This window comes from Schistocerca piceifrons, chromosome 3, assembly GCF_021461385.2.
Source record: "Schistocerca piceifrons isolate TAMUIC-IGC-003096 chromosome 3, iqSchPice1.1, whole genome shotgun sequence".
In the NCBI taxonomy this organism is placed as follows: Eukaryota; Metazoa; Arthropoda; class Insecta; order Orthoptera; family Acrididae; genus Schistocerca; species Schistocerca piceifrons.
This window is the reverse complement of record NC_060140.1, coordinates 535473764-535499469: the sequence shown is the minus strand read 5'-3', so window position 1 is coordinate 535499469 and position 25706 is coordinate 535473764. Positions and strand designations below refer to the sequence as shown.

At 41.8% G+C, this 25706-nt stretch overlaps 1 protein-coding gene across 1 annotated transcript in view; it reads left to right on the top strand.

The window, feature by feature from the left end:
• The first annotated feature begins 17310 nt into the window (after positions 1–17310).
• LOC124789415 (juvenile hormone esterase-like) overlaps positions 17311–25706 on the top strand; it is a 120900-nt gene continuing 112504 nt past the window's right edge. The window contains exon 1 of the mRNA XM_047256760.1: positions 17311–17459. Within this exon, the coding sequence (XP_047112716.1) occupies positions 17397–17459 (63 nt within the window). The 5' untranslated portion in view covers positions 17311–17396. The remainder of the gene's footprint in view (positions 17460–25706) is intronic.

Sequence of the window (25706 nt, the reverse complement as noted above, 5' to 3'; positions counted from 1 at the left end):
TCCACTACCCCCTCGATATACGGCGCGGCCCACTGGACCCACGTGGCGACCTCACATGCGCCGATGCTCAAGACGGACAAGTCATCTTGTGCCTCAGTGCGCGACCGACCGACCGACCGACCGATCGATCCAACCGCCTTGACCATTGCCTGAGCAAATTCGAGCAGACTGGCGACCTAATGCGCAGACTCAGATGCAGGGACTCAGCCCTGACCGGGCGACCACTCGCTACCTTCTTGCGGACTGGAAAGACTCTCATTTTGCTGCCTTTAAAGGTGGATCCGAACGACAGACATACTAGCACTCCGAACGACAGACAGACACTAACTGCCTAACAAGTGAGGACGAAAGACCGATTAGCAAGCTGGGGACGAGAGACTGACCCAGACTGACCCTGGAGTGACCAACTGGCGAGCTCATAGCGCCCCTTAAATGCACGTGAACAGGCAACCCTCCCCTTTCCCACCAGAGGGAGACACCAAAGCGGCGATTTCCACAGCGGCGCCATCGCCGGAAACGGAGGGCAACTGCTTCACACTACGCGCTGCGGCGCGTTCAAAAGAGCAATTTTTACCACGGCTCAGATGCCATCGACACTCTTTTTCCCAATTCAGGCTGCTTTGTAACTAGAGATAAGCCTCAGTACAAGTACCACCTTCATCTCTCTGCCCAGAAGTGTCGTTCGCGAGTCTTCTCCTCGAAGTCAAATCAAGACGTGTTCTCCAACATGAAAAAATGGCGATGCCTGTGTGTAGCTGAACAGCATATCCTGTACCTGTTATGTGCTTAGTCCGCATCTAAAAATAACTCACCAATGAGAAAAAAGTTCGTAGAGCTCTATACAACGGTGTGATGTCACGTCACTGTTTTTCACCAATTGAAAACTGCAACAATCACTCTCCAGTAACTGGCTTTTTGACTTGCATGTTCCAAGCATTACGGACTCACGACTCTAAGTCGTCATCTCACTTTATTCCACCAATCCATCGTCTTTTCACATACAAAGATTCAAAAAACGGCTCATGGCCGTCCACTCTAGCTGTTTTTAAGGCAACCCAACGCTTTTATTTCTTGTCTGTGGTCTGTGGGTGAAAAAAAGTCTCCCATCCCACCAGCTCTTTGTGTCTGCATGTCATGACTTGCTTTAGCGAGCAATGACAAAGCACAATCAGAATTGTTTGGCTGATTTCGGGAGAGACAGGTAGATATCTGTCTAAACTGGTTACCTTCCCATCTGCCTTCTGAGAAATCGCTGGATAACGTACATTGCCTTTTGCAGATAGCCCTTGGAGAGAAGAGCCTAACTGTAAAACACCCATTTGTTTGCTTGGGCAAGGCTCCATGGGTTTCCGTGTTTAGCGTTCTGCTAGACGATATTGCCTCGCCGGCCGTGGTGGCCGAGCGGTTCTAGGCGCTACAGTCTGGAATAGCGCGACCGCTACGGTCGCAGGTTCGAATCCTGCCTCGGGCATGGATGTGTGTGATGTCCTTAGGTTAGCTAGGTTTAAGTAGTTCTAAGTTCTAGGGGACTGATGACCTCAGAAGTTAAGTCCCATAGTGCTCAGAGCCATTTCATATTGCCGCATGCAGAAAATGTTTGCTATGGTTGCCAAACCGACACCTGGGCCGCAACAATACTGCCAGGACATTGCTCCCTGCATCCGGCTACGTCAAAACCTTCTCCCACCGAGCGTCATGATTTCAAGCCACCCCCTGCTCTCTATAGAATAATACAGCACAGCACCTCGCTTCGCATTCCCTGCACTGTGTCACTGCAGCCTTTCTGAGACGACTGCTCACACAAGCGAAAAGTCTATCATTACGTTCACAGAAATCCAATTGGAATATGGAGAATAGGATTGAAGAATGGCTGAAGCCTTACAATAACTGTTATTAAACTCGTTAAATGATTAAACGATAAGTTGACTGGTGTAAACTTGACTGAAATCGATGATCAGAGTCAGGTCCAGAATGGCTTGCACGTCTCATAGCACCCAACACAGAAAGGGAGGTGTTGCACTAAGGTTGTGGTGTGTCTCCAACAACTGAATTTTCTCTTTCTCTTCCATCCATTTTTTGTTTAGCGTGTCATTTAATATAACTTGAAACAGGATGTGTTAGGACATCAAAATAAGTTAGTTTGCTAACCTATAAAAACTAAAAAAATGTCCTTCAAGCACACGTGTGGGAACCATCTAAACTCATTCGTTTTCTTTTCCTAGTAATGCCATTCAAAGATTCTGATCAACGTGTTGCTATTTTTTTTTTGACAATGTTATTGACAAACAAATTTCTTTCAAGAGTATAACCAGTTTTCAAAAACCCAGTTATACCGAAATTCAAAAGGTTTACCACATAAGTAAGTTTAATCTCCATTTATTACCACAATTCTCTACAGCTCTTTTTATGTGCATACATGCACTCATCCAACTGATGGTTCCCTTGACTTCATCATTCACACTACTAACCGATAATAAGAAATAAAATTGACTCATACTTGACATATACGAAGTTCAGTGCTTGCCCCTCGCAAAATTCTATACGTGTGTTCACCTTTGACCAAAAAAGTACATTAAATCCTAATATAAAACACAAGAATAAACATTTAATTTCATTAGTCATGCCGGCCGGAGTGGCGAGCGGTTCTAGGCGCTACAGTCTGGAACCGCAAGACCGCTACGGTCGCAGGTTCGAATCCTGCCTCGGGCATGGATGTGTGTTATGTCCTTAGGGTAGTTAGGTTTAAGTAGTTCTGACTTCTAGGGGACTGATGACCTTAGAAGTTAAGTCCCATATTGCTCAGAGCCATTTGAACCATCATCAGTCATAGTAAATAACGCAAGAACAACAATATGTACTCAAACGATTTTGACGTGCAGAAGAGCAAAGAAACATAGCAAGCCAACATATGAGGAGGTGCCTATTTAAACTATAAATGTAGGTCATCTTCATTATTAATCAATTATAACAAAAGTCCATTTAATGACACTAAAATAACACAGTAAAAATGAGGTTTCTTACATTATGTGAGAAAAGGAGTATTCTTGACACTAAAACCGTTAATATTTGCACGTAATAGTTGAGTCATGGGGCGAGTTCGATAGCTCAAACTCGGCTAGTTGAGCACCGTCCTTGGCAGTGGAAGAGAGGAAATGGGCGTTGTGAAAAGGAAGGGGGCAGTCGAAACGTGGAGTGACGGTGGATGGTACGTCCTGTGGAATGTAGAGCCTTCCTGAAAAGCAAGTGGTCAGCAGTGCACCTTTTTGTGGCGTGGTGAGCGTTGGCGGTCGGCGTTCTCCTTGCAGGGCGGTGCGGCTATTGACGTCCGTGGTGGGCCAGCCTAGTCCTTCCCTGGCTGCACTTGGTCGTGCAGTACCCAGGTACCTCCCGAACAAATCAGAGCGATTCGGCGAAACCCACGACCAGTGGTCGTGTCCCCTTCCACACCAGACGACTGGAACACCTTCACCGCAGGATTTTGCAAGGCACCGAGTAAACGCCTTCTAAGAGTTCCTTGGTCGAGGAAAGAGCACTGTTCCGCTTCCTTATGTTTATGGTGAGCTTCATTCGTATCTTCGCCAGTAAATCGTCTCCACTGCCTGGTCTTATGGTTGCGGTTGAAGTAGCTTGACGGTGGCCTTCCGCTTGGCTTTTCAATTTTTCGTGGTGCTGCGCTGCCCCATTTTCACTTAATGTGATTTTTAAAGGGTTTGCCGCACATGCTGAACATTATCCTGTGGGGAAATCGGCTTATGTTTTGAGCAAATCTTTTTAAAAATTTTTACGAGCCCAATTTTAAATAAAATTTTAGGCCGTAGATGCCTGTGCCTAATTCTAAGTCACATCTTGTCACTACGTTGGCCTTTAGAAAAGAAATCCACTTTATTTAGAGTCACTAATTTTTTCTTGCAGCCAATAATGTCTTTTCTCTCTCCTTAGCTACCGTAATAACCTTTAAGAAAAATAAGTGGAACTATATCATAGTTATTTCATGCTTGCCTCTATTAAATTATATGTAAACTGGGATAAAAACAATTTGGTGAGGGCAAGTGAAGTTCTTAAGGACTTCTGGTTAGATCATTAAGCTAATAATAGGTTACTGGTATATCTAAAGGTTGTTGATGCTAGTTTGAAGGCTGCTCTTCCGTTTATTAAGCATAGGATGTCCTTTTTCTACTTTTAAGATGCTAGTAATTTTGATCCTTGACCGGTAGCAATTCCGTCATTAAGTTTGTATCTCACTCGAACCTGTTAACTGTTAACTAGCATAGCGAGGCGAGTTAACATTCAGTGCTGCATTACTCTAAACTTAACATTATTTATTGGAATTCCTTTAAAGCTGGGGCAAAGGCTTTGGTTTTATTTAACCTGTTCCCTGCTTAAAACAGCTTTGCTGTATATGTTGTAGTGCACTACCTATTTTCACGCGGCTTGTTGTCACCGGGGGGCTGGGTCCCGATGTCTACGTCTGGGGTCTCTTGTGTCGTTTGCCGGTTTGTGCCCCTACCTGACATGCGGCCGCTCTATTATTTTATTGACTTTCAATGTAAACGATTTTTATTTAGTGTTTTCATGAGTTGTAAATTTCGTAGAAAATCTCAATTGTTTCGCTTTTGTTTTTTTACCTTTAATGCCTATATTAACGCTGAAAACTCAAGTTTTATGCGGTTTTTTAGTTGAGCCTTGCATTTTTAGTTAAAAAATTGCTTTAAACAGTACTTGGTAACAAATGATGGTCAATACTTTTTCCCAGCCCTAGGACCAGTTGGTTGGTGTCTTCCTAAGGTCAGGCACTTGCTGTCCGTGTCAAGAGTGTCTCTGGTCACACAACAGTTATCTGAGCATACAACAGAAAATGTTCGTATACGTAGATAATATAACGTGTTACTTTGAAATAATAAAATGATGTTAAAATGATTGTGTTATTGAAAGAGTTCAGTTTGCTTGAATGTGACAAAAAATTATACAATTACACAGACACATACACAGATCCGTCAAATAAAATTGACATTTGCGCCGTATGTGCCTTCTCTCGGTCCAGTTATGTCTGACGTTTCGTAATCAGATAATTTTACATTGTATTGACACCTGGAAGTACAATTTTGAGCTCCGTGTTCTATGTTGTTGTTGTGTTGGCAGAAGAGCCAACACCGTGTTACTAGAGGACACCGAAATGCACGCGTTTTAGCTCACGCTGGCTGGCGTGATGAGGGAAGGACTATACTGACGTGAGGTCTGGAACATGACAAGGAATTAGAATTCAGAAAACGGACATAATTAGTTTGATACTTAACTTTAATCCATTAAGACGAACGTCGCTCTTGACGGTACGTGATTCACAATATTGTCTGTTCAGAATTCATTCTAATTACTGAATATGGCGCCTTGCTAGGTCGTAGCAAATGACGTAGCTGAAGGCTATGCTAAACTGTCATCTCTGTAAATGAGAGCGCCGTCGAAAGTGCCTGTTACACCGTAATTACCCGACGAGCAAGATGTAATAAAGTGAATACCAGTCAACAACAGTCGAAATGGAGACTTTTAAAATATCTGTCTACTCAAACCTTGCAATGTGAACAGAGAAAATAAATACACATAAAAACCAGCGGAAAAATTCTCCTGTCGGAGCACAAAAAAGGCGAATATGCTTCTTTTTGAAATACAGTAACAGGAAACCGGGCAATCACCTGCCTCGACCCTCATTCTGTCTTTTCGCTACAAATTTTCGCGTGCTGACATATTCGCACTCTTTTAAAACAGAACCTTCTGAGTCATTCTACTCAGTCTCTATTTGTACTACTCCCTCTCGTTGCCACTGTCCATATATATATATATATATATATATATATATATATATATATATATATATATGTGTGTGTGTGTGTGTGTGTGTGTGTGTGTCTACTGTATCCTTTTTAGCCCAGTGACACTACCTCCTTTCTTTTCTTACTTGCATTGTCTCCTTTTGCCTTCTTTCTTGCCTACGTTATCACCACCATAGCTCGGTAGCTCAAAAATTGTGGGGATCCAATTTATGTTTCCCCTGAATTTAGGTATTTAACATTTCGGTCGAACATGCACTCTCCCCCTATATCTGCGTGTTAAAGTTTGCGGGTCTGGATGTGTTCAGTTTCACCAAGCCTACGTATGGTCTCCACTCACCTATCTTTTCGTTTCTATTGTCTCTGCTTCCACTGCTACTGTATCTATTCAGCTCTCTTTCTATTTTACTGGGATTGTCTCTTACCGACCATCATTATCTCCTCTCTCTGTTTCGCACTATTATCGTCTTCATGAACTCTCTTTCACTACCACTTCCTCTCTCTCTCCCACCATCACTGTCTCCTCTTCCTTTCTCTACCACTGCCAGTGGATCCTCTCTCTTCCACCGTCACAGTGCCTCTGTTAAGCTCTGCGATTTTAGATCAAGAAAGCGGAATGAGGACTGAGGCACCAGGCTCCCATTTTTCTGTCCGAATATTTTTAAGTAGGATCATGTGCGCCATTTTTGTGCTTCATCAGAAGCATTGTTCAGCTGGTTCCCTTCTTTTGCCTGTTCCAGCTAGGTGTGCACCTTGTATAAAACTAACTCCGTACGTCAGTGAAGTTTTATAAACAACAAATAAGGATCCAACGTAAAGTTAACACAAAATGTGTCTCATGCAACGAAAGTTCACTTGACACCACTATATACACCTAAGGTATACCAAGAAATGCGGTGTTTGATTAGTAAGTACAAGGAATTTCATAAGAGAAAATAATCTTTTGTGAGGTGCTTACTCAACAAGGTGGCACCATCGAATTATTTCCAAGTCCAGACAGCCTGTGCAGGTGTTAGGTGCCCATTACACATAGACAGCTAATTAAAACTACATATACGCCTCAGATCGGATATTACTCCTGTACTCGAATTTTATCGTCTGTGTCTGCGGCCACTGTACGTAATTTTTGGGGATCTTACTTGATTTAGCATGTTGACTTGATGAACGCATGCTTCAGGCTTATTAGGAACTGGACAACTATTGACACTTCACAATCTTATGCAACAGCTCTCGATTTCGGTAACTCGTAATGTTAGCGAAAATCGTTTCAAAGTTCATGAAGCACATCATCTTAAGAAAACAACGTAAAAATTTCGACGATTTTCCATGAAAAGAAGTTATAGACGATGTAAGGTAGGTATGTCATTGTGATTTTTGTAAGTTGCCGCTGTGCAAGTCAGAGAGATGGGAAGTTATGTTACTGTTAAATAATCTCTGGTCTTGTTGTGGCACAGTCCTTGCCTCTGCGCAGTCTGATACATTCTTAGTTGAAGTGTGGTAGGTGATGGACGTATTCAGCAGTGCTGTGTTGATTTGTGATTCTATCTGTCACACGAAGAAAGATTTATTGTAAACGACGGCAAGGATGAATACGATGCATACATTGACAGGCGAAAAGAGAAGTTTGAGGTAAGCCCTTCGCACTGCGCAGCTACTTTGCCCGAATGATTATTGACAGCTAGTGAATTTTGTTCACATGCTCAAAGCGAAGAGAAAGACGACCCCACACCCCACTGCCCTTTCTTATTTTATTTTACACAGCTAGTTCCATAGGACCACATTGAGGAGTTAATCTCCCAGGTCATATAACGTGTCATAAAAGTAATAACAGACAAATAAACTGTTTATAAACGCAAAAAAAGACAAGCCATAAGTTTAAGTAAACGCAATGAACCATATGACATAGCAATCAACTTAATTTTTCAAGGAACTCCTCGACAGAATAGACGGAGTGACCCACAAGGTAACTCCTGAGTTTCGATTTGAAAGTGCGTGGATTACTGCTAAGAGATTTGATTTCTTGTGATAGCTTACTGGGAATTGATACAGCAGTATACTGCACACCTTTCTGCACAAGAGTCAAGGAAGTTTGATCCAAATTTCCAGATTGGATTTCTGCCTAATATTAACTGAATTAAAGCTTCTTATTCTCTGGAGTAAGCTGATATTGTTAACAACAAACGATAGTAAAGAATATCTTTATTGAGAGGACAATGTCAGAATAGCCAGACTAGTGAACAGGAGTCGACAAGAGTTTCACGAACTTACACCACGTACTGCCCGAACTGCCCGTTTCCGAGCCGAAACTATCCTTTGCGAACGGGATGATTTACCCCAAAATATAACACTGAAGGACAAAAGCGAATGAAAATAACCAAAATAGACTACTTTTCATGCCGAACTATCACTTACTGCATATACCGTTCGAATAGTTCCTTGAACAAAATCCTGAATGTAGGCTTTCCTCGAGAGTTTAGTATCTATCTGAACACCTACTACTTTTAACTGTTCAGTTCTACTAATCATATGCCCATTCTGTGACTTTTCGGTCCAATTGATCCATAGTGAGGAGCTCCTCTGGGATGTGGAACGTGTCAGCAAACATGAATACGCAATAAATATTTACAAAATAAGAACAGATATGCTATTCCACAGTCCCCAAATGAAATATCCCTTGTGGATGTGGAATCGGTTTATTAAATAAAATCTTGAGTGTATTTTCATTTAGAATGACATAAAATTTGTCACCAAATGTGAAATGTTCAGTACACTTAGGTGCATACGCTGATTCTTAGGCTATTATAGCCACACATTATCAAATAAAAAATTTAAGTAAACAACATTCTACAGCTATTATTTGCCATGATCGGATTAATGCACAAAATTTGTACACAACATTCACATTACTTGATGTTAAAATGACTTTACGTCTTTGTGAAAGTTACTCTTATATCTAGTATTGATTCCATGAACTGAGCTGCTGTTTTGAAAAGGAGATATATTTTTAATGGAAAATTTCATTAAGGAATAAATATAGTGGGAAGCAGTAGTTAAGACTTCCAGTTTCTTAGACAGCCATTTACAGGGCGTTCTTTATCCCGCAATTAATTCGTATTGCACGTTTCTGGGCTCGGAAAACCTTAGTTTAGCTTGATGAGCAACCCCAGAAAATAATTCCGTATGACATAATGGAAATAAAGCAAGCATACTGTGCTAGCTCCATTATTTTTATATCATTTGCGTCTAACAACATTCAAATGTAAGTAGGCTGTTTAGGTTTTTATATTAGTAACGCCACGTAGCACTGGCTGTGCTGTGTGCAGTCTGTGGCTAGTTTGCATTGTTGTCTGCCATTGTAGTGTTGGGCAGCTGGATGTGAACAGCGCATAGCGTTGCGCAGTTGGAGGTGAGCCGCCAGCAGTGGTGGATGTGGGGAGAGAAATGGCGGAGTTTTGAAATTTGTAAGACTGAATGTCATGAACTGCTATATATATTATGACTTTTGAACACTATTAAGATAAATACATTGTTTGTTCTCTATCAAAATCTTTCATTTGCTAACTATGCCTATCAGTAGTTAGTGCCTTCAGTAGTTTGAATCGTTTATTTACCTGGCAGTAGTGGCGCTCGCTGTATTGCAGTAGTTCGAGTAACGAAGATTTTTGGTGAGGTAAGTGATTTGTGAAAGATATAGGTTAATGTTAGTCAGGGCCATTCTTTTGTAGGGATTTTTGAAAGTCAGATTGCGCTGCGCTAAAAATATTGTGTGTCAGTATAAGCACAGTCATGTACAATTTTTCTAAGGGGACGTTTCACAAATAGCAAACAGAGAATTGTTTAGGCACTTCAGTAGTTTTGCGGTATACTCCTGCTAGTTAAATTTATTGTCATGCTGAAATCCCAAGAATTTAACACTGTCAAATTCTTCTATCTGCTTGTCATCACGTTTTAGGCATATACTTGCAGGAGAGTTTTTACAATTCCGAACTGCTCATGGTATGTTTTTCAAGGTTTATTGACAGAGAACTGAATAGGAACCATTTATTAATGTCTTTGAAAATATCACTATCCGACATTTCTAAGGCTATACTTGATTTACTATTTATTGTAATGTTTGTATCAACTAAAAATAAAATAAACTTGGTATCTGGTAATGTTACTGACGAAAGATCATTCATATACACAAGAAAATGTATGGGTCCTAAGACGGAGTCTTGGGGGACACCACATGTTGTTGGTTCTCAGCTGTATGGTGCCTGATAGCTTAATACATGTCTCTTTCCCATTGATACCCTGTGTTTTGTGTCAGAGACATAGCATTTGAACCAGCTGTCCAGTATTTCCTGTTACACCATAATATTCTAATTTACTTAAAAGTCTATTTTCATTTACACAGTGAAATGCCTTTTAGGGACAACAAAATACACCAGTAGCCTGTAATTTACTGACTAACGAGATAAGTACATACTCATTATACATGCAGATTGCCTTCTCAATATCAGAACGCTTTAGAAATCCGAATTGTGACTTGGATGATATTTTATTTGTGATCAGACGATTAAGAAGACGTTTGTATATTACCTTCTCTAAAATTTTTTAGAGTGCAGGCAAAAGTGAAATTGTATGGAAGTACATGGTATTTCTTTATCTATTTTCTTATGAAAAGGCTTATGTTAGCGTGTTTCAACCATTTGGAGAATTTACCTCTGATAATAGTCTGCTAACACAAATAACTTAAGTGTCACTAAACTCAGAGGCACACTGTTTAATCAGCTTTGTTGATAAGTTATCATAGCCACTAGAATTGTTTTGATTTTTAGCGATTTTGTGGTGGACATTACTTCCACTGGTGTTGCGAGGGTCATATTATTGTAGTTGATTGTAGCGATTGGTCTTAGGTGTTCCATGGCAGCATTTGCTGAACCATACAACACTGCACGCATCTGTTACCGGTGTATCATTTACTCTTTATGCTATGTACTATAATTCTGCTTCTACCAGTCTCTTCCTCCACTACATCCCATATTGTCTTTATTTTGTTATCTGATGTGACTATTCTTTCGTGATAATGCATTTGTTTTGATGCCCTCATTGCTATCTTCAACATTTTGCAGTATGTTTGGTAATAATCTATAGAATTTACATCACAGATGTTTCTGACTGAAACGTATAGTTTCATTTTTGTCTCAGAAATACCTTAACTCCTTGAGTAATCGATGAATTTTTTTATACACTTTGGTCTAATAACAATCGTCTGGTCTGGTTATTAGAGACCAGGCAAATCCTTAGCTGCTCTTTGGAGATTTCGGTCCACTGTTGACAACATGAACCTACTAGAGGTGGCTATTCGGTAGACTTTCCTACCTAAACACTACTGCTTCGGTGTGGTCTTTCACATCATTAAGGCATACAACATTACTTGGGGACATAGTATTCTCGTGCAACTCTATCAATGGGGCTTTCGGGGCCACCACCCCATCTTCACACTGTCTAAGCACTTCTTAAGATCCCTAGTTGGTAACATGCTGTTGGATCTTTTTCAGCAAGAGAATGGTGTTACTCAGACCAGTGTTTCAAGTGTTACCCTCTTTATCACAGCCATAAACATTGTCACATGTACGGTATGGAGTCCTTATCTGTTGATGATTTTGTTGTTTTATGTTCCTCCTCCAGTGATGCAAGAGCAACACGACAGTTGCAACTTAAAGTGCGCAGGTTAAAGGAGTGGGTAGCAAGGACCAAGTGTGTGTGTGTGTGTGTGTGTGTGTGTGTGTGTGTGTTTGTGTGTGTGTGTGTGTGTGTGTGTGTGCACTTTAGTTGTTCTTGTCGCATTTTTAATTTACTTGACTTACGTACAAAGGACACCATTCCACATTTTAGAGATTCAGTGAGGTTGCTGTGATTCACTTTTGACTCTGCTGTTGTTACCACGCCTGAAAGACTTGAAAGGCAGAACTCAGAAGGCACTGAATATCATAAAGTGCCTTACCCACAGGTCTTGCGGAGCAGTCAGGCGTGTCTGCTCCAGTTTAATAGGGCTTTTGTGCGTTCATAGCTACGCTATGGATGTACAGTGTACAGATTAGCGAGGCCGTCTTACCTGAAGATTACTGATGGTATAGACCATGAGGGAATAAGGGTGGCCACAGGCGCCTACAGGATCAGACCGTACCCCCTCTCTGTGCTGTGTCTGGGAACTGCCACTCATCACCGAGCGAGGTGGCGCAGTGGTTAGACACTGGACTCGCATTCGGGAGGACGACGGTTCAATCCCGCGTCCGGCCATCCTGATTTAGGTTTTCCGTGATTTCCCTAAATCGCTCCAGGCAAATGCCGACATGGTTCCTTTCAAAGGGCTCGGCCGACTTCCTTCCTCGTCCTTCCCTAATCCAATGAGACCGATGACCTCGCTGTCTGGTCTCCTTCCCCAAAACCAACCAACCAACCAACTGCCACTCACCATCCGGCGGCAGCTTCTCGTGGTGCGTCAGGTATGCAGCTCTGACGTCACTTGCTTACCATACTGTTGCTTGTCCACCTCTGGAACGCCTTTTCTCTAGTCGTATAGCACATGTGCTAGAGTCACTTCGTGTGTGATACGTACAACTACAAATCCTGGGTTTTAATCTTCCATGGTTACTGCAGAAGTCCAGAGTAATTTTAGATTAGGTGCAGCTCTTGACGGTATTTTACTGTAATATAAACGTAACAACAAACAGCCGAATTCAAACTGTCGACTAAAGTTAAGAGTTTCTTAAGATTACAGAGACAGTAATATTTTAAACTGTTCTTAATATTAATTGAATCTTCTGAAGAAGAAGAACTTACGTATATCCGAAACAGGTAAAGAATACTTACCCTTAGCTATTGTAATCTGTACGTGATTCCCTCGTAGAATCAAAAATATACGGCAGGAATTATAACAAGCGCACAAAGAGTTAGCCGACCACCTCAGAGACGAAGGTGTATGCAGTTACAGGTAGAAATGTCGATACAGAGTGAAGGGTATGTGCTCTTGTTTGTCTTCCAGCATGTTCCCTGTACAGATCAGCGCGTATAATATAGACTTCAAGCGGAGGTCACGTGGCTTCTCGAATGCACATTATAGAGATGACCATCTTCAGATACCGTACATAATTTTTGTAGCATGTAATGTGAAATTAAATTGAGGATATTGTAGTACAATGCAGTTGGTAGGAGAAAAAAGACATTTAAAATATTTATTTAACATCTGTGACCCATCTCATGTTGCGTAATGTGTTTAAATATAAATACAGATACTGCTATTAATCAGTTAATCATTTGCAGACACAGACAATACAACAACACTTCATGGAGCGACAAAAACGTCACAAGTTTGAGATCGCTAAGGATGACAGCAGTCTGAAACAAGGAACAGTCGACATGAACTGCACTGAATGGTGTCGACTTAAGGATCAGTTCTTGACTGCCGGCGGACAGCCTATCGAGCACTTACTGCGGCTAGTCTGTTGAGGACTTATAATGTAATAGTTTATATAGGTTGAGAATTAATAAAAAGATCGATACGCATGTAGCCCGAAGTGCCCCCACAATGTCATTACTGGCTCTTGAGCAAAAACGTTTGACAACCATTACTTTACTGTTTTCGCTGTGGAATTATATGCCATCTTGCGGGCCCTGGATGAAACTGGCCCTGCGCCTGCATCCTTAACCAGACTTCAACAAGAAAACAAAAGACGAGATTACAATAAACTAAGTTTTTCATATTAATTTCTTCAGCGACACTCTGTTTGGGACTCCGTGGTGGTCAACCAATTCTATATCTGCTGTCTCTGGTCGAGCCTTTTGTGGACTATTCCTCGATTCACTTGTCAGTCAAGCCAACTTTGTTTCCACTAAGGAAACTTCTGCAACGTATTTACCAACACACAAGCATTCACGGAATTTACCCACACTGACGGCTCATCCAGGTCTCAGCAGTAGTTGTAGCCATCGTGTTATTTACAAGCGCAGTAGAGAATTCCAATAAATCAGAAAGGTGGCATTAGGCGAACCTTCACAAGATCTTCAAGGTCCTGGCGGAGACTTTCACAGTCGGAGAGGTTGCAAGCCCTATAGATTAGTTTTGCGACTGGGGTCAGCACAGCTGTTCCACGCTTCGTCATCGTCAGTCAGATGAAGCATTTTCTGAAAATAGCCTACAACTAGAGGCCTCAACCTGTCAATGTTTTAATAAATCACTGTGAAAATCGAGAAGGTTTTTTACTAATTTTACCTATAGGCTAATATCTCGAGAACGTCTGTTCTCTCTGGTGGATGGTAACAGCTGTCCGTTTGCGCATATAGATCAGAGTGCGTCTTATTCCAGTACACGATATGCCCCAAAGTGCTTTTTTGTCAGGACGTCCAGAAATGGGAGGATTCCATTGATTTTGATTTCCAACAGATCATTTGGTGTATGGCACTGAGATGTATGGTGAAGTCATTCAGCTATCTCTTCCATGTGACGATAAGGCGAAGATGTTGTCTGCATATAGGAGGAAACAGATAGATTTACATTGGATTGATCTCAGGGCTTCCTCCTCGACTGGAGGACACGGCTACTCTTTCCATCTGCGCATGGTAAGCACCGGCAACGTCGACATTCTTAGAAACGTAGGTCGTTTCTATGTCAAATTTCTAATAAGTTCGAAGGGTTATTGTAATGACAACGTCGGTATCCTTATCCTTAAAGCTCTTAAGGCATCCACAACAAAATGCACTGAGCTGTGAATGCGATGTGAATACCTCCGGATGAAAGAGCTAAGCAAAGCCTCCAGGTCTTAATGAGTGAGAATGTGGGTCACCAATTTCGCTAACAATGAGGCGTAATGGCATCCCAGCTTTGGGAACTTTCAGCAGTCCATAAACACGATGTAATCGATGACCTGTGTGGAAGTTTCTTAACCTCATCTGGAAAACGTTCAGAAGCTCCATGGCTTTCCCTCCAGCCCCTTGGTAGTATCAGAATCAGTCTTTCTACATGGTTCAAATGGCTCTGAGCACTAAGCGACTTAACTTCTGAGGTCATCAGTCGCCTAGAACTTAGAACTAATTAAACCTAACTAACCTAAGGACATCACACACACCCATGCGACCGTAGCGGTTGCTTGGCTCCAGACCGTAGCGCATAGAACCGCACGGCCACTCCGGCCGGCCTTTCGATATGCACTCCCCGCTTTTTCTCGTTGTAATCCTGGTGAGACAGGACCACATTTTCGTTGACCACGTCGGCTAGTGAGACCATGATATCTGTATCTTCTCTTAGTTCTTGTACGGCTGCCCTCTCCGTGCCAGAGATATTCAGTTTCACAGGTCCTGTTCGTGTGAGATCAGGACAGTTTTCGTGACCATCTGCTGCTTCGGTGGAAGTCGTGAAGCTGCCTGTTCCATTCTACTGTTGACGTCCGTGACTGGTGTAGATTCAGGAGATGGTGCAAAATATAATCACTTCTTAAGAACTTAAATCGCGTCCACATTTAGAAGTTTGGCCGTGAGACTGGCGACAGTTTTGTAAGAAGCTTCAAAAGGTTGTCTCTCCGATAATTATACTCTCGGATTTTGATGTCTGCCGTCTGATGGCCTCTTTCTTTGTACGGAGTTTGCTGTGGCCCAGGTGACACCATCAGTCTAGTCCCACGTGCAGGAACTGAACTGGTTGACCGGCTGTGGATGTAATTAGAAAAAGCTTTGTTAGTCTATTCCAGGCACCAGCGAGTAAAAGCGTTCTCTCTCCCGCGCCAAGGCTAGGATGGCAGATTTCATGATTCTTCTGACTGTTTCTGGATCGATGTGATGCGTTACCTTTGCGAAGTTCGGATTCATTTGTTCTTGCCCTCATAAGTAAAATGCAAATGCACTTAACAAACGCCTCCGCCAGTGGCACAGCTTGTCAACTCATTTCCAGCTGTGATATGTCTCTTTCCCATTGAGACATCTGATGTGATTCTTCAGCTTCTCCCAGAGTGCTTCATGACAAAACAGTTCACGGATGAAAGGTCGGATGTCACTGTTCAATTGGCCAATATTTCGACAAACGCCTATTTTGGCTCGAAATGGGTAGGGAGATGCTAGGCGCTGACGACGGAGACCAGTGGCCAGATCAGAGTTAACAGCGCCGCGTCCCATCAAAGTGGTCGATTTATCGTCGTACCAGACGATACCAATGTAGTCGCCTGTCAGAGCATTGTGCCCGTTGGATACTGACATCCGGCCGTTCACCTGTGAACTATTTCGTCGTGATGTATGCAGGCCGAAGTTGAAGACATAGTTATTTCTTACCTCTGTGGACAACGTACGAACCTGAATAAGGGTGGTACGCAACAAATTTATTGCATAACTCAATTTCTTTCTTCTCTCATTCCTGTTACCTAGCCCACATTCTCCGGTAACGCTTTCGTCTATTCTTTCCCCTGCTACCGCGTTCCAAACACCTATGATAATTAGATTCCCATCTCCTTTTACTTACTGAATTACTCATTCAGTATCCTCACATACTTTACCTACTTATTAGTCATTCGTTCCTGACATCAGCATGAACTTTTTCTGTTGACGATGGTTTACCGTCGATTCCGATAGAAACAACCCTACCACTAACCTGTTCGCAGTACTCACTCTACCCTATTTTCTGATTAATAACGAATCCTGCTCTTATTATACCATGTTCTGATGCTGTTTATATTATCCTACATTCTTATGACCAGAAATGCTTATGTTCTTTCCATTTCTCATTACTGTCGAGCAATATTTTTCAAATCATTGATTCCCACTGCATCTATACTGAGCTTTCAAATTACCGTTTTCATATTTTCTAGGTTCCTTACCACGTTCAGACTCCTCACATTCCATTGCTCTCGTTAATTAAGACACGATCATGTTGTGCCTGAATGTTTTTCCAGTGACGGATCTGTAAGAAACGAAATGGTTGTGGTTCTGTCGTGTCGAAATAACTTCTTTTAGTCATACAGTTTTGGACATGGTAGCTCAAAATTCTGATTGTTGATTTTTAGCAATTTAATTTTACGATTTACCAACTGTTGATTCTGATGAAGACACCCCTAGTAGGTCGAAACCTAAGTCAATGTACCTAACGTTTATGTGCAACCGATTGGCTGTTTATCCTTTACTGAAACTTCTTTTAGTTAACTATGGAAAAGACGTCAACTTCCGTTTGCTTTATGAAAAACAAGCGAGCACAGTCCCCAGCGTTCACAATTCACAACTTTGTTTACAAGTTGTATTCAGCCACTAATACACAAACACAGCCATGAGATAATGAATCGACTTCACGTGACTGTACTTTACTCATTGAAAATGAAACACACCTGCGCTGCAGCTGTAACAACAACAGGCTACCAAGAAATTTCAGCAGCTTGCGAACCTTGAGATAAGACGGAGCATATTTAAACGCAGCAGCTGTATTGACAACACGCTACCAAGAAATTTCAGCAGCCTGCAATCCTTGAGCGAAGGCTGAGGCATATTTAAAGGATCAGCCATACTATTAAAAAGCGTCACTCAAAATCTGCACGTGGAACCGACGAACCTACTGCCATGCTGCTGAGCGTCAGAAAATTGTTTGGAATTCTCTTTCTTCAGTTCATCACCTACGGCAAGGTAACGTTTAGACACAACCAACTTTTTGACTGCATTAGTTCAAAAAATGGTTCAAATCGCTCTGAGCACTATGGGACTTAACATCTGTGGTCATCAGTCCCCTATAACTTAGAACTACTTAAACCTAACTAACCTAAGGACATCACACACATCCATGCCCGAGGCAGGATTCGAACCTGCGACCGTAGCAGTCGCGCGGTTCCGGACTGAGCGCCTTAACCGCGAGACCACCGCGGCCGGCGACTGCATTAGTTAACCGTAAACTTAAGGAAACAGTGACGTCATCTTTGTGTACTTAGATGATAGTAATTCATAATGACTAGTACTGTAGTTTCAGAGAACTAAAATAATAGTTCTAGCGCTGTAAAATAGAATTTAGGAAATACACAAAGCTCCAAAAGAAAACTGGAATAGGCATGCGTATTCAAATACAGAGATGTGTAAACAGGCAGAATACGACGCTGCGGTCGGTAACGCCTATATACCGGTAAGACAACGAGGGTCTGACGCAGTTGTTAGATAGTTTACTGCTGCTACAGGGGCAGGTTATCAAGATTTAAGCGAGTTTGAGCGTGGTGTTACAGTCGGCACACGAGCGGTGGGACAGTATCTCCAACATAGGGAAGAAGTGGGGATTTTCCCGTACGACCATTTCACGAGTGTACCGTCAATATCAGCAATCTGGTAAAACATCAAATCTCCTATATCGCTGCGGCCTGAAAAAGATCCGGCACGAACGGGACCAACGACGAGTGAAGAGAATCGTTCAGCGAGACAGAAGTACAACCCTTTCATGAATTGCTGCAGATTTCAATGCTGGGCCACCAACAAGGGTCAGCGTGTGAACCATTCAAAGAAACATCATTGACATGAGCTTTCGGAGCCGAAGGCCCACTCGTGTACCCTTGATGACTGCACGACACAAAGCTTTACGCCACGCGTGGGGGCATTAACACCGACATTGGACTGTTGATGACTGGAAGCATGTTACCTGGTCGGACCAGTCTCGTTCCAAATTGTATCGAGCGGATGGACGTGTACGGGTACGAAGACAACCTCATGAATCCATGGACCCTGCGTGTCAGCAGCGGAATCTTCGTCACAAGTTCAGTACACAAGGAAGAATGGACTTCACCAACTAGGTCCTATACTGCAGGACAACCCATACTGCAAACGCAGGTACGAGCAACACCTCTGCCAAGAGTAGAGCCCAACAGAAGAACAGATATTTTGAGGACACAGGAATACCCACAGTTACGTTTCTACTGAGGATGCCCTGGACACGTTGTTCGCTGTTGCAGAGAAAGAAGAATAGTGTTCGACCATTACTACGCCGTCAGACGTTAGTCATAACAACAATTTTAGTGAAGCCCGTCAACTACAGACGATTAATAGTGGGCCTGCGGAACGAAGGTCGTCGTCGTACCCTGAACAAGATCGCTCTCCAACATGTTGTAGCTGTTCCCTGTCGTCACACGGAGATACCAGCACCTCGTCTAGCCGACGAATTCGGGAAAACTACATTAAGCGAAGCGACCGTACTTGTAGCTGGGGCCGCCAAAGACGAAAATCACAGAGATACCCAAAAACAGAGAAAGATTTATCTTCAACATCCCGTCAACAACGAGGCCGTCAGAGAGGGAGGACAAGCTTAGATTAGAGGAGGGTATGGAAGGAAGTCGGCCGCGTCCCGTCAAAGGATCCATTCCGCCATTTACATTAAACGATTTAGGAAAATTATGGAGAACCTAAATCCGGATATCCGTACATATTTGAACCAACGTTCTCCGAGTGTGAGCCCAGTGTACTAACCGCTGTGCCATCTCTCTCGGTTCCAAGATGTCACGAAATCGCACTGACGTCAGCATCGACGGTCAACGTGTCTGGGCGCTGGTCAACTCTGCGACTTCTTTTTCAGTAACGCAAAACGCTTAATGTCGCTAGCAGAATATGGATATGACGGAACAAGCCCTCCACATTCGTAGTTTTAACGAACTGTAACCATAATGTTACTCTCAGATTCAGGCATCAAATGCAATCACACACAGCTCTAGATTAACGAAGCTATTCCGGCAACCTAACCCAACGCAACAATGGTGGTTGTAGATTTTGCAATCACCAACGAAACGAGTCCCAGTCGTCACTCTAAATGCTTAGTGTAGCTGCGAGAGTTTTATCGATTGCAAAGAGCTACTCAGTCTCATAAAAAATATCTACATGCCACTGTGATTATTATAATAATCGCACAGAAACAAATTGTAACGAGAAACAACGATCCTGGGGACAGCTGATCCAGTCCGAGAATGGCAGATTAACGACATCGACGAAGAATAGTGCTCCACTGCCACTCCAGACAATGCAGAAGAAGAACTACCAATAGAAACTGGCCTGACCAATGAGCAACGAGAGCAATAGTCAACCATTCTGCATCAATTGTCGGATGCTGTCAAATCTAGAATGGAGAATATACGGACCAACGGCCCATGGTAAAGCGTTGGTGGTCATACGCCAATAATCCAGTGCTGAAACAGAGTGTCGCCAGTTGAACTACATATAATTAGGAACGAAGTGGAGAAAATGCACCAAGATGACATTACTGAAATCTCAGAGAGTTCTAAGTACTCTCAGAACAAAAAGGATGGCACATGGCGTTTCTGCATCGAGTACCAACCATGCAACAAAACCACGAAACAGGACGTCTAACTATTACCACATGTTGATGATAACCTAGGCTGACTGAAAAAAGCAAAATATTTATCAACAGCGGGCACGCAAACAGGTTGACGACGCTGACTAGGAAAAGACTGCCTTCATAGCTCCTAAAGGGATTTATGAGTTCAAAATTATGCTGTTTGTACTACGTAACACTCGAAACACCTTCGAACTTATGATGGACAACAGATTAAACGGACAAAGTGTCTTTGCAATCTGGATTAAATTGTCGTTTTTTTCGGAAACATTTTAAGAGCACATTAGCTGCCTGAAAACTGTGATGAAGTGTGTTTAGAATGCAGGTCTTTGTTTAAATCCAAAAACCAATAATAATCTTGGGGCACCTAGTGAACAGCGATAATGCGCCCCGATCCAGAGAAAATAAGATCAGTAATAGAATTTTCGACTCCTTGGCACAATTGCGATTTGAGAAGCTATCCTGGAATTTGATCACACTACCGGCAACTGATAGAAGAATTCTGCACGTCCATTACAAGCAATAGTGAAGGAAGACACCAACATTTCTGGGAACGTGGCGCAAGAAAGGTCCTTCATTATCCTTCAGTTCAAATACTGTATGACTAGAATGCCAAGAAAGTAATTCACATTGACGCCAGCGGTTATGGGATGGCTGCAGTTCTAGTGCGAATTCAGGAAGGTGCTTATGCTTCCAAGGTATTCTCGAATACGAAATGAATCACCAGCAGTAAATGATATTCTCTTTGATCCATATCAAGCTATGGAGTCACGTAACCTCACTATCCAATATGGCGGAAACCACACTCCCTTCATACATACCTGTCACTGACATGCCCTTTCCCCTCCTCTTTCCCCATCTCTCCCGCCAGCCCAACCCACTTTTGCCCTACCCTCGACCGTTTCCAACCAATTGTAGTGCAGTAATAAAAATAAAAACCCAATGAAAAATCGAACATTGGCAATCTACTTAGCCCGGTTGTGCAATATTCTCCACCCCCTCCACTTCCTTCCAGTCAGTCAAAGCGAAGTATTAAAATGAGACATCAAGTAAATAAAATAAATTTAAAACATCTAACTAGCCGAATTGCGCTCTGCACAGCCCCCGCCCTTACCCTTTCTCTTCTGCCAGTCAGTACATAATATTAAAACGATGCAAAAGTCAAAGACATGCATAATTTCGATGAACTTCCATAAAACTGTTTAATACTAAAATGGTACGTATTATTGATCTCAAGATAAGATACATGCATTATTTCCATGGTATGTAGGTAAAATTTTATGCAAATACACACCTCTGTCACCAACTTGCATTACTTAATTGGAAAGTTAAAGATAATTATGTACATACACATATCTCTAGCATAAAACTGAGTAAGAGGTAGCCACCTTCAGCGCCAGATTTTTGGAAAAGAAGAAGAAGAGAGCCGGGGGATGCCGGCATTTGGCCAACAGCTTTTACTGTGCCCAACAACAGTGGGACATCAGGCCACTGCAGGAACACACAGGTAGCATCTCACGTAGACAAAACGCCTGGAAAAAGATTATACGAATGTGAAATGGAGTGAACAGTCTCGCCTATTTAGAGGGCAGGCACCTTTGTACTCTTCCCCAGAAAGGCACAGAAAATTAAACTTGTAAATGATGAACAGGCTGCACTCAGTCCAAGGCCTTTGAAAATGTGAGATACTGCAGAAGGCTTTCACTTTTTAAAAAAATGTGTAATATAAATAGATTCTAAGTTGAAGACGCTAGATAGTGACAAGGCAGATCACCTCATTAGCTGGGGAAAGAGAGGGAAAGAGTGACACTGCTTCTTTTGGTAGAGGTTTCTACGGCTCGAGTTATTGTATAGTCAGTCATAGGAAGGAGAGAAGTGTTTTGTAAGGAGCAGTTTGATCGGTTGGCACTTGGAATATCCAGAGGTGAGCCATACAAAATTCAGTGACAGATGAAAAACGTGGCAATATAAGGTTTCCTTTTAAATTTGATTGGAAGTCAGATCGAAAACACAACAGACCTCTACCATGCCATTCTATGATCTCTTGTTTGAGACTACTGAAGTCGCAAATGGCGGTGGTTTGGGGCCAGTGTAATGCAAGCTACAGGGGCATCTGGCTCGAAGTTGTCCTCGAATTAACCGATTTGTAACGGTTCATTGTGTTACCTTGGTGCCAATTCCTGCCGGAATCACTGCTGCAGATGCAGCACGATGCGCCAGAGCCATACGTCAAATATGATGGCCTTCAGTCTTCGTAGTGCGACATGGCTGTATGGAGCCCTGTCTTCTGAATTCGGAAGTAGAAACTGTTGTCCAGTACACTCTTGATCTAAGTAACATATTTTTTGATCATCAAACAATATAAACTTGTCTCATCTCCACAAAATATACTTCCTAGTAAAGTACATACAGTGTCCTTAGGTCACTACCCTACAAAAAATGTTGATTGCAGAGAAAGTTAATATCTGTAAAAAAAATGTATGGAAAATATAGAAATTTGTAATCTGAATACTGTAAATACCTACAAAAAAGTAAATAGTGTAAGTACATGAAAAACTTCGTACATAAACACTTCGTTAAAATATCAATTTATCAATAATTTTATATCTAAGGTATGTCTTGTTTCAGTTTCTTCCCCTTTCTCATTCTCTCTGTAGTTTTTTGCTTCTGCAGCATACTGTTAGTGTGTCTCATCCTTTCAATCGAGCTATCATGACCTGTGTTTCTTATGAGAACGGCTGAGATGTGCAGAGATAACTCTACACATTGCTCTGGGCTCTCTGTCTTGCTTACACTGTCGCCCAAAGCGTGTATTGTATGTATGTGTGTTACTGATGTAAGAGTTTGAGAAGTAAAGTCTTTCTATTTTTTCTGAATATGAAACAAGGCGGTGATGTATTTTTTTAAGCTGTGAGATGACACTTGATGATGAGACAGTACAGAAAACCATTTGTTATAATATCGTTGGACTGTTTATTATAGTTCTGGGAAAATTAGTTACAGCTATAATGAGTACCAGATTACATGAAATGGGTAATGCGTATGCCTTACCGTTTTGCCACTGCTTTGCCTTTGCTTCTACACTGTTTTCATATTGTTTCATAATTTCACCATTTACCTACCGTTTATTGTTTACTGTTTGTGTGTGTGTGTGTGAGAGAGAGAGAGAGAGAGAGAGAGAGAGAGAGAGATGAAGTAGAAATGTTTAATTTGTATCAAAGAGATCATATTCAAGATTCGTGTAAGGACAACAGTATTCGACTCATAAAATGCAGAGATACATGTGTATTCAATTTAGAGTCTTTTTTTTTTTTTAATACTGTATATCTTTAAACTTGTCACCATTTTAGGCAACACTTTAACATTATGCGAGATGTACGAGTCTGTATGTATTTTTACCGAAATAATCCATATCTCTGACTTTGGTGTCCCTTCTATACATCATTTTAATGTTACACCATAGGTATGTATTTTTACGTAATTTTATCTAAATATCACAGAAATATGCATATCTTTGACCTTGGTGTAATTTTTACACGTCATTTTATTGTTATACGTTAGGTACATACTATCTTTGACTTTCACACAAATAAGTAATGTCTTTTACTTTCACAGAAATAAAGCATAGCTTTGACTTTTCACCTTTTAATGCTTATCTGCCACCATTTTCACACGTCATTTTAATACTTGCCCTGACTGGCCAGAGAGGCAAGGTGGTTTCTAAATTTCCCACTAGCATAACTGGGGTACTTACACTCTCTTGAATATTTGATTGTCTCTCTCATTTTTAATACTGCTCTGTGATTGTATAGGAAGATGGGAGAGGACGAGGTAATGATGGTGTGGAGAGGGAGACCGAGAAGAGGATAAGGGGGATGGCCTGTCACATGATATTTAAGGTGGCGTGGTTGTCACCATCTTCGATTAAGAGGTTATGTGATTGTATTTCTTGCATTCCAAAGTGGACCAAAGAGTACATAACTATACTATTATCACTTTACAACTGAAGAGTGTCTTGCAGTTGGTTTGGTCATCAACAAGCTCTTGCGACGTTTATTTGATAAACAACTCTGATGCCAACTGACTAGCCTGAAGAATCCATAAGGTTGACTGCCAACATGGGCTCTAACGCTTTGGGAATACGACATCGCAGTAGTATACAAAACTGAACGCAAAAACTAGCGTGCCAACTACCTTTCAGTCAATTCTGTGGCTGATCACAGCAGTATGGACAAACCTCAGTCATCGCTGAGATAAATGACGTTGCTGCTGAGCAGATGGAAGGCCCAGAATTGCTGAAAAACATAGAAACCTTGAAGAAAGAGGGATCGATCAAAGGAGAATTCCAGTTAATGCACTTAACTTTATATAAGGAGAACTGTGATTCAGTGCAGCTATCTGTCCTGAAATATTTTCACGATGCTTGAACTTCTGGTTACTGCAAAGGCTCTTGACAGAACAATATACAGCTGTCACTGTGCAGATCTCTACCAATCCCTTACACACTATGTGAGCCACTGTAAGAAATGCCTCCCCCTTTGGGGGAGCATCTGGTTTTAATTTAACCTACAGCAATTCCACTCCATCAAATTCTATTCAATCTCTTGGAGAGATTCACGACGTCAATAAAAGGGAACGATGGACAATCGTCTGCACTGACTACCTCACCAACTACACCATCGCCAAAGTAGTACTGATTGCTGAAGCTCCAGAAATTGCAAGGTTCCTTGAAGAAGTACGGAGCACCCTATGTATGGGCTGCTGATCATAGAAAAGTTTTGAGTAGAGAATAATACCAGGCGTAACTTCATAGTGCGACATCATTCTAAGCATAGCAAGTGTCTACTACCCACAGATGAATGTACTGAATGCTTTAAGAAGATGTTGGAAGATATGTTCGCTATGTACAGCGATACTGAGCAGAAAAATTGAGATACAGTACTCCCCAGTGCGACATTTGCATACAACACAGCTAAGTCAGAGACTATGGGCTTCGCATTATGCCAGTAATAGAGTAAGTCAAGGGAGTGGACACCTAGCATTGGTATTTTACAATGATAATGGGGCAATGCTTTAGATGAAAAGGCACATTATAATTCAGTAGTCTGGATACAAGTTGACTGTGCTGGCAATAGAGGGAGGCGTCACCTGCCTGAAAGCACTTGCCTTTAGGGTCAAGGCTGTCAAACTGGCGCACTCCGGCTGGAAGGTATTAGAGGGGTCATGGTGTTGGTGGTGGTGGTGGTTGTTGGGATGTTTAAGGGGGACTAAACAGCTAAGGTCATCAGTCCCCCTCATGGTGTTGCATCATACAATCAGAGAGGTATAATTTTGAAGTTTGGTGTTTCATTAATAATTGAAGACACTGATTTAAAATTTTAAAATATTAATTTATCCAGAAGGGTCTTAAATTCCGACATACAGTCAACAAGCAATGTTAAAAACCTGGTCACACAGCTGAAGTGAATTACTGTCGTAATAAAAACTAAACTATTAACCAGGAGGTAATAGGGGTTGAACAAAATAGTAGTCAGTCAGGCATATTGTGATAAGAACGT